This window comes from Saccostrea echinata, unplaced genomic scaffold (genome assembly GCF_033153115.1).
Source record: "Saccostrea echinata isolate AGI-Se365-2 ecotype Australia unplaced genomic scaffold, CSIRO_AGI_Sech_v1 ptg000023l, whole genome shotgun sequence".
Classification (NCBI taxonomy): Eukaryota; Metazoa; Mollusca; class Bivalvia; order Ostreida; family Ostreidae; genus Saccostrea; species Saccostrea echinata.
Window position 1 is genome coordinate 7217517 of NW_026889772.1, and position 14859 is coordinate 7232375.

At 33.8% G+C, this 14859-nt stretch overlaps 2 protein-coding genes across 4 annotated transcripts in view; both read left to right on the forward strand.

The window, feature by feature from the left end:
- LOC133191138 (proliferation-associated protein 2G4-like) overlaps positions 1-14859 on the forward strand; it is a 146659-nt gene that overhangs the window by 34742 nt on the left and 97058 nt on the right. The gene's annotated exons all lie outside the window — the stretch shown is intronic.
- LOC133191406 (uncharacterized) lies at positions 4704-13563 on the forward strand. Of its 3 annotated transcripts, none has more exons than XM_061327159.1 (10): positions 4704-4868; positions 5167-5267; positions 6524-6607; positions 6772-6835; positions 7610-7701; positions 8007-8125; positions 8354-8446; positions 10392-10504; positions 12232-12309; positions 13355-13563. In XM_061327159.1, the coding sequence occupies exons 1-10, from the start codon at positions 4743-4745 to the stop codon at positions 13478-13480; spliced, it is 996 nt and encodes a 331-aa protein (XP_061183143.1). In that variant the 5' UTR covers positions 4704-4742; the 3' UTR covers positions 13481-13563. The 3 variants fall into 3 exon arrangements, with proteins under 3 accessions (XP_061183143.1, XP_061183145.1, XP_061183144.1); XM_061327161.1 differs by having other exon boundaries at positions 5167-5271; positions 6534-6607; positions 13355-13561; XM_061327160.1 differs by having other exon boundaries at positions 13193-13493.

A 14859-nucleotide genomic window follows, 5' to 3' on the forward strand; every position in this document is an offset into this window, starting at 1 on the left:
TCATAATAATATTTTAGTGCCTGATTACTTAATGGATGGTTGGGGGAAACGGGAGATCTCCACAGGAGAATCAATAATCACCGTTCGAACATTAAGACTAAGAAATTCAATGAACCTGTTGGGGAACACTTTAACCTTGAAGGTCATAAATGGGAGGATATGACCGTAGTGGTTATTGATCATAATCCGAAATGGACCGATGTTCAGAGAAAAGTCAAGGAAAAGTTCTGGATGCACAGACTGAACAGGTCGAGGAAACTATTTTCTGTGACTCAGAATAAATTTACATGCGAAATGAGGCACCAACGTGACTGACTGACTTACAATTTTTAGCTCACCTCAACGAAGTTGGGGGAGCTTATGTAATACCCTCGGCGTCGATGTCGGTGTCGGCGTCGGCGTCCCAGGTTAAGGTTTTTGGAGCAGTTTTCTTTTCAAGTACTTCTATGGCCTATATTAGTCAGAGATGCATGGAGGATGCTTCTAGTGTGTTTCATTGTACCAGTCAAGGTTTCAGATGCTGCAATTTCAGCTAAAGAATGACCAGGTTAATGTTTTTGGAGCAGGTTAAAGTTTTTGGAGCAGGTTAAAGTTTTTGGAGCAGGTCTCATTTCCAAGTAACTATAAGCCCTAAATTGACCAAACTTGCATGGATGATACATCTAAGGATGCACACTACTGAACTTGCTTCGGATGCTGGATCTGACCTACATTTTCCGGATGAGTGACTAGGTTAAGGTTTTTGGAGTAGATCTCATTTCCAACTAACTATAAGCCCTATATTGACCAAACTTGCATGGATGATACATCTAAGGATGCACACTACTTGACTTGCTTCGGATGCTGGATCTGACCTATATTTTCCGGATGAGTGACCAGGTTAAAGTTTTTGGAGCAGATCTCATTTCCAAGTAACTATAAGGCCTATCTGAACCAAACTTGCATGGATGATGCATCAAGGGACGAACAATCTCAAAACTTCGGATGCTGGATTTGACTTACATTTTCTGAATGAGTGACTAGTTTTAAGTTTTCAGATAAGTCCACTCCCAAGTAACTGCAAGCCCTATCAAACCAAAATTGCATAAATGTTGCATCTAGGGATGCACACTCCTAGATTATTAGTTTAGTGTGGGACTTTGCCTTACTTAAAGACAACATTCGTTGAGGTGAGCTCTGTAATCTCTGATTACCTATGTTTCCTTGTAACACGAATAAAAGTAAAATATAAATAAACATACGTTTATTGCAAGCTATCTATTTTTCACAGTAATTCTCATGTATTACACATTAATTCTCATGAACATTGATCATAGAGCGTGTATTGAGTAGCATATATATTGTAGTACACAATGACTATATGTGAGTACACCTCAGAGTCGATTGTTTTGCACCAGGAAATATAGTCACGTGAAATTCACATTCATCGATACAGCAGCACGGGAAAAGCTGTCAGGCAATAGTCAACAAACGGACTTGTGCAATGGAATGTAGAAAACCCATATTGTACCGTTGTAAAACAATTGTTTGTAAATGTGAGCATGGAATTAGTAGATAATGATGTACATATTGTATTAAATGTGTAAAATGTTTGGATAAATGCATCACGTCTTTCCAAAAGCTATTTGAAAAAGCTGGCCTTTTCGAAACGTATATGTAGTATTTTGTAGCAACCCATAATGCAACTCATTTAACCGATTGGTCGGTTTGTCAGTCACGTTGGTGCCTCATTTCGCATGTAAATTTATTCTGAGTCACAGAAAATAGTTTCCTCGACCTGTTCAGTCTGTGCATCCAGAACTTTTCCTTGACTTTTCTCTGAACATCGGTCCATTTCGGATTATGATCAATAACCACTACGGTCATATCCTCCCATTTATGACCTTCAAGGTTAAAGTGTTCCCCAACGGGTTCATTGAATTTCTTAGTCTTAATGTTCGAACGGTGATTATTGATTCTCCTGTGGAGATCTCCCGTTTCCCCCAACCATCCATTAAGTAATCAGGCACTAAAATATTATTATGAAGCTTGAACATCGTTTTTAATCTAGCTTCTTGTCATCTACAACTAAGAGGTTCCCATCCCGTTTCAAAGGAGAGTGAATCTTTGGAAGCTATTGTTGTTAACCCTGTAACAATTCTAGCAGCATAAAGTTGCAGTTTTTCTAACTTATCGTGATCACTATATTGACAGCATCCCCATACCACTGAAGCATATTCTAGTTGCGGTCTTATGCATGACGTATACATGAGTGAGAGAGTTTTTCGATTTACTTTAAATTTTAAATTTTTCAAAAGAGATAACTCTTTTTGGAACAAACTTTACAACTGATGAGATATATGCAGTTGTCTGTTTGACAAGACAAAATGCGGAATAAATTGTTAGCGGTATTTAAGTTCAGCGATCTCAGCACCCTAGCTAAAATGCCAAAATTGAATCCTCGCAAAAATTTCTGCTCATACGGTATATATAATGAGAAGAATGGTTTAATTGTCAAAATCTCTCCTAATTTTGAATGAAGTGTAGATCTTAAAAGTTGAGTTTATTGTGCAACTGAAACTGAAATAATGTTCAAACCATTGGTTTGAAGCTTTTAAAAGTAATTAATTATCCAATGATTTTGATCTGAAGTTGTATCTAATGAAAAAGTAAGATAATGAACGGTGATCATCTAAAAAAAATCTGCAGACAAGACAGAGCATAAAACAATAAGAAATATTAAACATTAAGAAATATTAAGAGGTGGAATCAGGTGTCTAGGAGGAGTAAGTATCCCCTGTTGACTGGTCACCAGCGGTGAGTCCTATATATTGATCAGATAGACGGAATATTCTGATTCAAATTTAGCGTAACAAATGCCTAACAATTGGTTTTAAACCGTCAGCCAAAGTACGACCTAATGATATGTTGTATTTGCTAACAAAGTGATAATTCCGTAAGAAATCATTGAAGCGGAACAAAGTGCAAACTTGGTCTATAACTCATCAAGGTTAACTCACATTCCAATAAACAGCTCAGTATCTACAAGCGTTTAGAAAAAAAATGTGGAAAGTCCTTAAAAATAAATCAAAAAAAACATTTTCGTCAAAAATCATTATTGAAAATTGATCTGTAACTCATCAAGATACACTCACATACCAAAAATCAGCTCAATATCTGCAAGCGTTTAGGAAAAAGTGCGGGAAATCAAGTGAGACAGACAGAGTGACAGACGAGGAGGAAACCTATAGTCCCATCCGGTTTCACCGGTAGGGGACAAATAAGGAAAGTTGACGATGGAAAAAGCTGAAGTTGTCTCTTTTGCCATAATTGTTAGTTTATCGTCTAATATATAGTCAGTAAAACATCTAAATCTAACCTTTGTCATAGTTCAAAGTTCAAGGACACTATGAAATGAGATGTTGAACTTCTTACATAAATCGTAAGCCAATAACAGAACGTCCGACATGTCTTCGATTGAAAACTACTGAGGAGTGATGGCAGCAGGAAAAATAAAACACAAGGACACTAAAAAAAACCCCGCTTATTGAAGTAATATCAATTTTACACATCGATGACTGATATTGAATTTTTTTTGACCAAATTGGAATTTTTCAATTTCCCACCTCAGAAGACAATCTATATTAAATTCGTAATATATCATTTACAGAATATTGATTATTTGCAATGTGATAAGACACTACAGTGCTCTCTGGTCTTTTTCATAGTATTAGAAAAATAAATGAACTATTTACAGGGCCGTAGCAACGGTTTCAAAAGTGAGGTGGGTGGGGTAACTTCCTAGAAAAATACCAAAAAGTGGGGGATGGGGTGGCAACTTCCCAGAATAATCTGACAAGAAAAAAGAATCATTTACTGGAATTTGCCAGTGCTCGACCTAACAGCAACAAAAAGTGAGGGGGTCAAACAGCATCTAAAGGAAAATTTACTTTAGCAAAATACTAAATATACTCGGAAAAAAGTAGAGTATGGTGTGTGGAGCCGCCCCGCGTTTTATGGGCCTGAATTTAGTCTTTTAATTATTGCTTTTTCTCGGTGTATAGGGAGTGGGGGTTCTTATGCTAGGTGCCCGTGAAGAGAAAGAGTAACCATCAGTATAATAAAGAGAAATAAGTGACTTAATGCTAATTCATCTGTACGAACTCTCACCAACCCAGGAAATTCGTAATTTACTCTACATCCTTATAAGCTATTTTAACGGTCATACACAGCAAGTATAAATACATGATTTGGCAAGTCATGTTTACACACACTGTATAGCAATGCTCAAAATATTTGTCGAGAATTTTCTTAAAACACATTTTCATCATCATTCAAATCGGGTACTCGAACGTGAGGATGATGAAAGGAAAACGTGGAATTTCGTCACTTCCCTGTTGGAGCCTCTTAGGGAATGTAAACAAGGTCGACAAAGGACATTTAAAGTATATTAAATATAATGCAGGACAGTCTAAATTTTTAATAAAATTTAAAAGAATATTACAAAATATAACATGACATCAGTATTTTGAGAGAATGGGTGCCACAGAATTAGTTATTAGTGGCACTAGCTTGTGAAAGGACATACTAAATATAGCATATCGTGACGAAATACAGCGTCTACGCTTGCGCTTAGGGTTAATCAAAGGGAATTGCGTGCAACAAATAATATTTAAAGAGGAATGCCCTTACATTTTTGTATCTTCAAGAAAATATCCTTTTCAACAATTTTAAAAGTGGAAATAGTGACATATTAATGTGATATGGGAAGTTTACGATTGATTTCTAAATTGTGTGAAAACGGAGCATGGTCAATCTGTAAACAGCTTCAGGATGTAGAAAAAGCCTCATTTCTGGTCAGAATCACTGGACTTCGCACAAACAATGGGGTAAGAATCTCTCTCTCTCTCTCTCTCTCGTGAACGTGATAATTATTACAACTTTAAAAATTCTTTTCTCACTCGAGTTAAACAATGTAAAAAATAATTTGTAAATTAAATTTTGATTAATTATAATTGGTTGGGTTTTAAATGAATGAAATTGTAAACATATGGCTTATTTATCTGATGTTTGTTTTTTTTAAATCGAAAATTGAACTGAAGTTCTTTGATCAAACCGTGTATATAATCAAAATGATTCCCGATTCCGATTCTTAATTTATTGCCAAAATATTTTTATCTTAATTAGTTGCGTCAAATGACAACAAAAGCTGACATTGATGACATCCAAAAAATTAAGAAGGGAAACTTTGAAAAAATCCCGGACCCTGCTCACCTTGATCACTTCCGGTCAGTATTACATTGCAGTCAGTTCTTTGATATCATTGCATTATCAAAAGCGCAGAGTTGTTCAGTTTCTAGATGCAACATTTTTTTTTTGTTAGCGATGAATAAGGTATGCAACAGGGATATTTTAATGGATCCTATGAAGACTGGTCAAAATTCAGTGAAATTATTTATTTTCGCAGGGGCTTAATTTTCGTTGTTTAGTGGTATGAAGACAGGCGCGGATCCAGGAACCTCTTTCGGGGGGGGGGGGGGGGGGGTAGTCTCTTCACTTCACTTAAGCTTCATGACCTCCCAAGTATTTTCAATGATAATTCTGTTTCTGTTACTCTAGATAAAGATAAGATTTCATGTCTAGGTTGGTTGAATAAATATTCTAAAAAAAAATATTCTAATTTACTATAGTACATTTTCGTACAGATGCTGGTTGCCCCCTCCCCCCATACTTTTTGATGTTGTAGGACCAAGCACTGGCAAATTCCAGGATTTAGACAGTAAATTAGTTTTTTTTTGCTTGTCAGATAATTTTGGGAAGTTGCCCCCTTTTGAAACCGTTGATACGGGCCTAAATATTAATGTCAATTTCCTAGGGGACAACTACTGTAAAATCAGTTATTTTCGTTAAGGTTTAATTTCCGTTGTTTGGTGAAATATAGAGGCCAACAGCCACGAATTCATGTCTACGAAATATTAAAATTTCTTACGTCTGTAAGATGTGTCCCCTTCAATCGCAAAAAACAAATCCCCTTGAACCAGTAATTTTTCCTCAAACCACGAAATTCTGACCCCTCGAAAATAAATGATTTTACAATTTACATTTAATTGATTCTTGGGTTAAGGGGGGAGAGAAGAGGTGGCAAATGGAAATAAATAATACGTCCTTAAAAATTTGAAAAAAATAAAATAATCTGGTTTCCTCTAAGAAGGAAATAAATCTGACCTTTGATCTTGAATGTTGCCCCCCCCCCCTTCCCCTTCATGAAAATATTAAATAATTAAGTTTTCGAGAGGCAGATCTTCTGTTCTGCAAGAGGAAAAAGAAAATGATCTGACTCGACACCCCTCTACCAATCAAATGTAGTAATACCATCTACCAATCAAATGTAGTAATACCATCTACCAATCAAATGCAGTAATACCATCTAGTGGCAGATGATAGGAAAAAATCGGTAACTTGAATGGCATTCGAGGTAAAGATAGTATGTATTTGTTTCAATTATTTTAAGCTCAGCATTCCAGGAAGTATTTTTTTTTAATAGGAAATCCCAGTCAACAGAAGTTGCTGTAGAGGAAATAAAGAATCCTCCCCCTATGGGCACTCACACTCTTCCACATCCTATTTGGTAATTATTGATAAAAATAATTTATAATGCTATAAAAGCAGAAGTGTACTACATTAATATGTGTCAAATCTGTTTTCTAACTGTGAGAAATAATGCAACAAATGTCTTTAGAGAATGTTTGTAGATATTAACAGCTAGTTTCATATTTATTTCTTCGCCATTAGGACCGAAGATGAACTCCACAGTGTTGAAATCACTCACAAACCACCGGAGGGGTTCGTGGACAAAGTAAGCAAGTCCCCGTCAATGAATTAGTGAACTTGTACTGGTTACCATTATTTAAATATTTGTTGAACTGTCTATTGTAAAAGGGGGAGAGAAATATCCCAGCATTCAACACTGTAATGCTTCTTATAAGCATCCCGTTGTTCTGTTAGTAACACAATTACTCTTATATTATGATTTAAATAAGCTAAATTCTGAATTTAAATTTTTGGACGTTAGATTTCGTAACTTGACGATTCACAATCTCCTCATTTATGATGGAAAATTTGATAGGGATAAAAAAGAATTAAGGGTACTTGTAAATTTTTTTATAATGTGAAGAATTCTAAATTTTTGCCGTTTCCCTTCTAAATGTAAGTACATATATGTTTTTTTTTAAAATCACTTTATGAAATATAATTGAGAAAATCGTGTAAAATGGGAAACTGTCATGAATTTGTTATTTAAAAAAACTGGATGCATTTATTGGTATATATTTTGGACCTATTTTGGTTGTAAATGATGCATAATATTTCTAAGAAATTGAGAAAGTTGTAAAATTTCTATAGTTCTGAATTTTCCCTCATAAATTTTATATACTTGTATGTTTTTTTTTTATTGCTTTATGAAATATAATTGAGAAATCTTGTAAAAAGGGAAACTCTGAATTTCTAATTTTAACATACATTTGTGTATTTAAGATTACGGTGAAATAAAACCGAATAATAATAATAAAAACAAACAAACACCACACCAAAATCTCTGAACGATTAACGGAGATAACATTTTTCTTTACAGCTTGCATTCCGATCTGTAAAACTCCTGCGACACTCATTTGATGTCTTGACAGGATTTAATTGGGGCGAAAGAACAGAGAAAAAATGGATTCTGTATGTTTTTCCTGCATTATGTTTGTGTAGGCCCCTATCTTGATATAAGTTAGAATCTTTCCAGTAAAATAATGCTTTACGTTACGTTGGATTTTAAAGGGTTAATTATTCAGGTTTAACGTCGTATAAGCATGATCAGATAATAATGTTCTGAAAATATATATGTACTGTCTAACAACCCAAAAATGTAAAACGTCATCGTTGTCAAAATATATGTTTAGTTTATGTTTAAAAGAATTGCAAGATATATGTACAGTTAAGATATGATTTATAAATATAATCACATAATATATTTTACTATACAGACGTATATGCTTCTTGGAAACAGTAGCAGGAGTTCCAGGAATGGTGGCAGCAATGACGCGACACTTACACTCACTGCGCAGGCTCAAACGGGATCATGGTTGGATACATACCTTATTAGGTAAACATCCGATAAACTTATATAATAAGTGCAAGTTAATGTAACCAATTATCGTTAGTTCCTAGAAGGATGGTCCTAGAATATGCAGCAAATTATGAACAAAACACAAAACCTTATAAAAGATATATAAATGTTAATAGAAAAATAAATATCTATACTTATAGAAATATGCTTACCCCAAAATTTTAATAAATTGCTAATTTTTTATCATGAAAAATTATTTTGTAGAGGAAGCCGAGAATGAGAGAATGCATTTAATGACAGCACTACAGCTCCGTCAGCCTTCTTGGTTATTTAGGATGGGAGTGATAGCCTCGCAAGGTAGATAAACTGATATCATAATCATATGTTACACCTATAGGTATTTGTATTCAGACACTCTATACAATGTAATGTGTATCTAAATAGACTTCATTTGGTTATTAAAAATTAAGCCTGTAAGCTGTAATCCCAGCATAATTCATCTTTAAAAGTAGAATTTTATAATTTTGGGACTGTTTTCGCCAAAATCTATTACGATTGCAGCGAAATAAAATGTCATTACAGGTGTATAATTATATATAAATCACAAAGCAACATGTTTGGTCCTTGTTCCAAAGATGTGTACAAATTATACGATTTTGTGTTAGAGGTAAGTGGGCTACCTCAACACCCCACCCCTAAAATATTCAATGTACCCCCAATTTGCAAAAATCAGGATGCCCTCCAAATCCTGCTCTTTCAACAATCAACTAATTATTGAAATAATTACATGTACAGCAATTCTGCCAAAATAAAATAATTAGCAAGCTTCATAAATTACATATCTTAAAAAAAAGTCCTATGTATGCTATGATTAATTTTCATTTTGGGCACAAAAGTAAAAGGCTGCTTAATCAGAGGTTATAAGTTTGATTACATCTGCTGTAGTGTTGAGATCTTATCTGCGGCTTTAGAACTTTACATAGAGATTTGCAAGTACACAATGCCCGCTGTGATAATCATGCACTCATGCCCACGTATGTACGTAAACATAAGAGATACTTGTTGAGTTTACATCAATTATCTGTATCGATTTCATACATTTGTGTTCTCTGTATACCATCGTGTATTTAAGAATCCTCTATACACTGCACACTAAAGAGTTCTAATTCCATTGTATTTTTATGTAGTTAGAGTAATCTGCCCTTAGATTTAAAATGAAATAAATTGAAATCTAAAGTTTATTTCTCAATTTGCAATCAATTCATGCATTCTTAATATTTCATTTTGCTTAGATGAATTAATTGAACTTTTTGTTTGCATGTACTTTTCTCATGTAAGTAAGCAACAGTGATTTCAGTTCAAGAACACTTCATTTCTTTGAATATTTTTCCTAGGGGTAAATGGCAGGTACTCTATGCTGAAAATAAAATAGATAAATTCCATATTTACTTCTTTATATGATATAATTTCCTCAGAGTAAAACAATAACATTTTTCATTGATGTATGTACAGAGGGTCTTTAAATGCTTATCTATAATTAATAACTCCATTGTTATGGGACTGTTATATTGTCTTAGCATACTGTAGTTACATGTTTATGCACTGTTATAATCATCAGAATGCCTAAGTTTTTCTCTACACACTGAACAAAATGACATACAATCTAAGCTTTTTTAGGAGCAAATTTCCTCTCTTAGAATTAGAATACATGCACTATGAAAAAACACATATATCTGAAGCGACATGAACATTGAAATGAAAACGCATTTAACGAAATTACAATGACAGTACAAAGTTGACTACATAGCGATTGTGGACTTTTGTCAGGAATTATAATTTCTTCAAAGTACGTTTAATGAAGAATTATTTTTTTATTCGTAACACCTGAAAAATCCATTTTCTTGCATGAATATTTTTGGCATGTTTTTTTACCGAGATTCTACATTGCTCTTCTTATGCTTATAGCTTTACACCTTACTTAATTTGTTGGTTAAAATTGTAATTCTGACCTTTCTCTGATTTTCACAAAATACTGCATTTAATAGAGGATTTTCCGTGGCGACTTTTGTCAGTTGCATTTTCATATTGATGCGCCCTTGGCCAGCTACCTATGAGGAGTTGATTAAATCATCTCCCAATAACTTTACATTTTTGATTTACTCTCCTTTTACCTGAGAATTCTTTTAAAAAAAATGCTGTGTATCTAAGAAGGTCAAAATTAAAAAAAGATTAGTGATATTTGAACTTAATTTTAAATAAAATGTAAATTTTAAGTCTGTAATTCTGCATATTTTGGACACAGGTGCCTTTGTGACCATGTTTAGCTTGGCTTACCTGATCAGCCCTCGATTCTGTCATCGTTTTGTTGGTTACTTGGAGGAGGAGGCTGTTTACACCTACTCAAAGTGTCTAAAGGTAAGAGTGTTCTGTAAATAACTCCATCTGTCCGTACACACCTACTCAAAGTGTCTAAATGTAAGTGTGTTCTGTAAATCACCCCATCTATCCTTACATAACTACTCAAAGTGTCTAAAGGTAAGAATGATCTGTGAATCACCCTGTCTGTACACATATACTCAAAGTGTCTAAAGGTAAGAATGATCTGAAAATCACCCGATCAGTCTGTATACATCTACTCAAAGTGTCTAAAGGTAAGAATGATCTGTGAATCACCCTGTCTGTAAACATATACTCAAAGTGTCTAAAGGTAAGAATGATCTGTAAATCACCCCATCTATCCTTACATAACTACTCAAAGTGTCTAAAGGTAAGAATGATCTGTGAATCACCCTGTCTGTACACATATACTCAAAGTGTCTAAAGGTAAGAATGATCTGAAAATCACCCGATCAGTCTGTATACATCTACTCAAAGTGTCTAAAGGTAAGAATGATCTGTGAATCACCCTGTCTGTAAACATATACTCAAAGTGTCTAAAGGTAAGAATGATCTGTAAATCACCCCATCTATCCTTACATAACTACTCAAAGTGTCTTAAGGTAAGAATGATCTGTGAATCACCCTGTCTATACACATATACTCAAAGTGTCTAAAGGTAAGAATGATCTGTGAATCACCCTGTCTGTACACATATACTCAAAGTGTCTAAAGGTAAGAATGATTTGTGGATCACCCTGTTTGTACACATATACTCAAATTGTCTACAGGTAAGAATGATCTGAAAATCACCCGATCAGTCTGTATACATCTACTCAAAGTGTCTAAAGGTAAGAATGATCTGTGAATCACCCTGTCTTACACATATATTCAAAGTGTCTAAAGGTAAATATGATCTGTAAATCACCCTGTCTGTACACATATACTCAAAGTGTCTAAAGGTAAGAATGATTTAGAAATCGCCCCATTTGTATGTACACACATACTCAAAGTGTCTAAAAGTAAGAGTGATTTGTAAATCACCCCATTTGTCAACACAATTACTCAAAGTGTCTAAAATAAGAGTGATTTGTAAATCGCCCCATTTGTCTGTACACACATACTCAAAGTGTCTAAAATTAAGAGTGATTTGTAAATCACCCCATTTGTCTGTACACACATACTCAAAGTGTCTAAAAGTAAGAGTGATTTGTAATTCGCCCACATCTGTCTATATTCACCTACTCAAAGTCTCGCAAGGTAAGAGTGACCTTAAAAATGGCCCCATCTGTCTGTACACACCTAATCAAAGTGTCTAGATGTAAAGTGTCTAAAGGTAGAACTGAACGAAAATCACCCTGTATGCTTGTATACTCCCACTCAAAGTGTCTAAAGGTAGGACTGATCTGAAAATCGCCCTCTACTGTCTACCAACTTTTAAGTGTGCTCTAAAAAAGTGCTGGTATTTAATATTTCCAACCAGATTCATTTACATGTTGTTGAACACTAAATAAGAGGATGATTGATGTAGATAAAAATTTTAAGCACTTTTCAAGCAAGACATGAGCCTAGGTCAAATTTCTTATTCCAGTTGGTAACCATGGTTATTGATGAAGACAACTCACACAAGTTTGCAAGGAATATTGAAAACATTACAATCATGTATTGAAGGAACATAGAATGAGTAATTAGATTGTAATATATATTTATATTGTAGTTTTAAAATACGGAATGGATTTTATTATGGATTTATTTCCTATATTTAGGATATAGAGTCTGGACCTTTGAAAATATGGCAAACACAGAAAGCCCCGGATGTGGCTATTCGTTACTGGAAACTTCCTGTAAGTAATTTAAACTTTTTACTCAACTGAAGGTATTAAAATGTACCAGATTCATTCTAATCACTATAGATTATTAAATATACCAGATTCATTCTAAACACTTAAGTATATTAAAATATACCAGATTCATTCTAAACACTTAAGTATATTAAAATATGCCAGATTAAACACTTATAGAAGCTCTAAACACTAACAAAAAGTGCTTTTTGGACTTGGAGAAAAATATATCATATAAAGGTGTGCATATTGAGATTCAACATAGGGTACCTGCATGCCATATTTCTGCAGGAAAAATGTTCAAAGACATTGAACTATGCATGAACAGAAATCAGTGTTGTTTTCCAGCATTGTGAAAATTGATGGAAATAATGAATTCAATTACTTATTCTTGGTCTAATATAATGCTACGAATATTTTAATCTATTACAAATTGTGTAAGTTAACTATAAATAACATTTTGTTCTATCTTACTTCTAAGGGCAGATGACTCTAACTGTATAAAACTACCCTACAATTAGAACTCTTTAGTGTGCAGTGTTTAGAGCTTCATTAATTATATCAATATATAACAGATGCATACTTATCACTTATGTATATAAAATATACTAGATTCACACTTATCACACAGTATAAAAAATATACCAGAATGATACTAATTATTAAGTATATTGAATATACTAGATTCATACTAATCACTCAGGTTTTTAGCTTTTTTAATTCACATAGCAAATTTTAAGCATCTTATCATTTATTTTAACTTAGTGGTTTTTTTTTTGGTATTCTTTTGCATTGTCTATAATTATTAAGTGAATAATCAAGAAGGTGAAGTTTATCTAACACTAATAATTAATGCATCACACATTTTTACACCATTGATTTACAGGTTCGTGGTACAATGAAAGATGTTATATTTAACATTCGGGCGGATGAAGCAAATCATCGAAAAGTGAATCACGTTCTGGCCTCCCTCAGGAAAGATCAATATAATCCATTCCTACCCGGGCAATAAAAATGACCCTTAATGCGCCTCATCTATGTTTTTCAGGTAACTGCATCTATGAAGGATGTAGTTTTGGCAATTCGTGCTGATGAGGCTCACCATAGGGTCGTTAATCACACATTAGCTTCCATGAAGGAAGATGACTACAATCCGTATGAGCCAGGAAAATGAATCAAAACGGAGAGTGCTACAGAATGGAATCAATCCTAGGTGACACAGATTGTTTCATAGCTCTGACAAAATTTCATAATAATGACATGTTTTGATGATAATTCCTTCAGACATGTTACGGAATATAAAATACAAGATATTGTTGGTGATTTTATATATATATATATCTATATCTATATATATATATATATATATATATATATATATATATATATATATATATATATATATATATATATATCTGTGTGTGTGTGTGTGAACTTATATTTGCAATATTTGTATTGTAGTACATATATTTGGCACACCCGTACGAACAAGTGAGGCGTAAACCAGCTGGATGAGACATGGAAACCAGCTGGTTTCTAGACGGAATTCAGAATTACGTGTCTTTACCAGGCGTACATGAGCAGGACACGTATTCCTGCTCTTTGCACACACGGAATACGTGTCATTTTCCGCCTCTTGGGCCAGGCGTAATTCTTGTATCAAGCGTAACTTTTTAAAACCAGGCGTAATGCTGAACTTAGTAAAATTTGTAAGGCGTAATGTTGGACTTAGAAAAATTGGTGAGGCGTAATGTTGGACTTAGAAAAATTGGTGAGGTGTAATGTTGGTCTTAGAAAAAAATAGAAAAGGTACAATGTAGGCAAAACATTATATTTCACTTTTTTTGTTAACAATAAATCCACTGGCAATATTTACAGTGAAATACTTTATAGATTAGAAAACTTTAAGATAAATATTTCAGCATTTGTGTTTGTCTTTCCCAACATCATTATTGAGCTAAGATAATTTCTAGCTGAAATTACAGTCCCATCACAGATGTCCTTATAAGTTCCACCAGCTATATTTCTGTTAAACCACTCTTGCATTTTGCTTTAAAAAAATCCATCTTGAAAAATAATATTGTGGAGTAGATTTATAACAGGTATTTCCAGAAAGAAGTTTTTGGTTTCTTGAATGGTGTTTGACAAAATTCCTTTAGACAGATGACACAATCAACATTTTGTATGGCCCCCAAACAACGATGACAATAAAAGTGGTAAACACTGTCACAAAGGTTCCTTAGTTTTGTTTTTTTTTTGGACAACTGTTAAATGCATATATGTCAAATGGCATATAAAATGTGTTCTGCTAGCATCACATCTGAAATTTTGTTCAAATGTTGTTGGATTCATCATCTATTATTGGTGCAAATCACAGCAAGCACTAACATGAATACTCTTATTGAAATACGAATGTTACACAGCAAAGAATGAAGTTGGAAGTCTTGATCATCATGCTCCGTAACATTGCAATTTCTTCAGTGATATCATCCAAAATGTATTCTTCTTCATCAGATAAATCAGAAAAGAGAATACTTCCTCTTCATTATCAGA

Coding starts and splice junctions, on each gene's coding strand:
- LOC133191406 (XM_061327159.1), top strand. CDS start 4,743: ATGGGAAGTTTACGATTGATTTCTAAATTGTGTGAAAACGGAGCATGG. Junction 7,702..8,006: donor ACAGAGAAAAAATGGATTCT/GTATGTTTTTCC, acceptor TTTACTATACAG/ACGTATATGCTTCTTGGAAA. Junction 8,447..10,391: donor GGGAGTGATAGCCTCGCAAG/GTAGATAAACTG, acceptor TTTTGGACACAG/GTGCCTTTGTGACCATGTTT.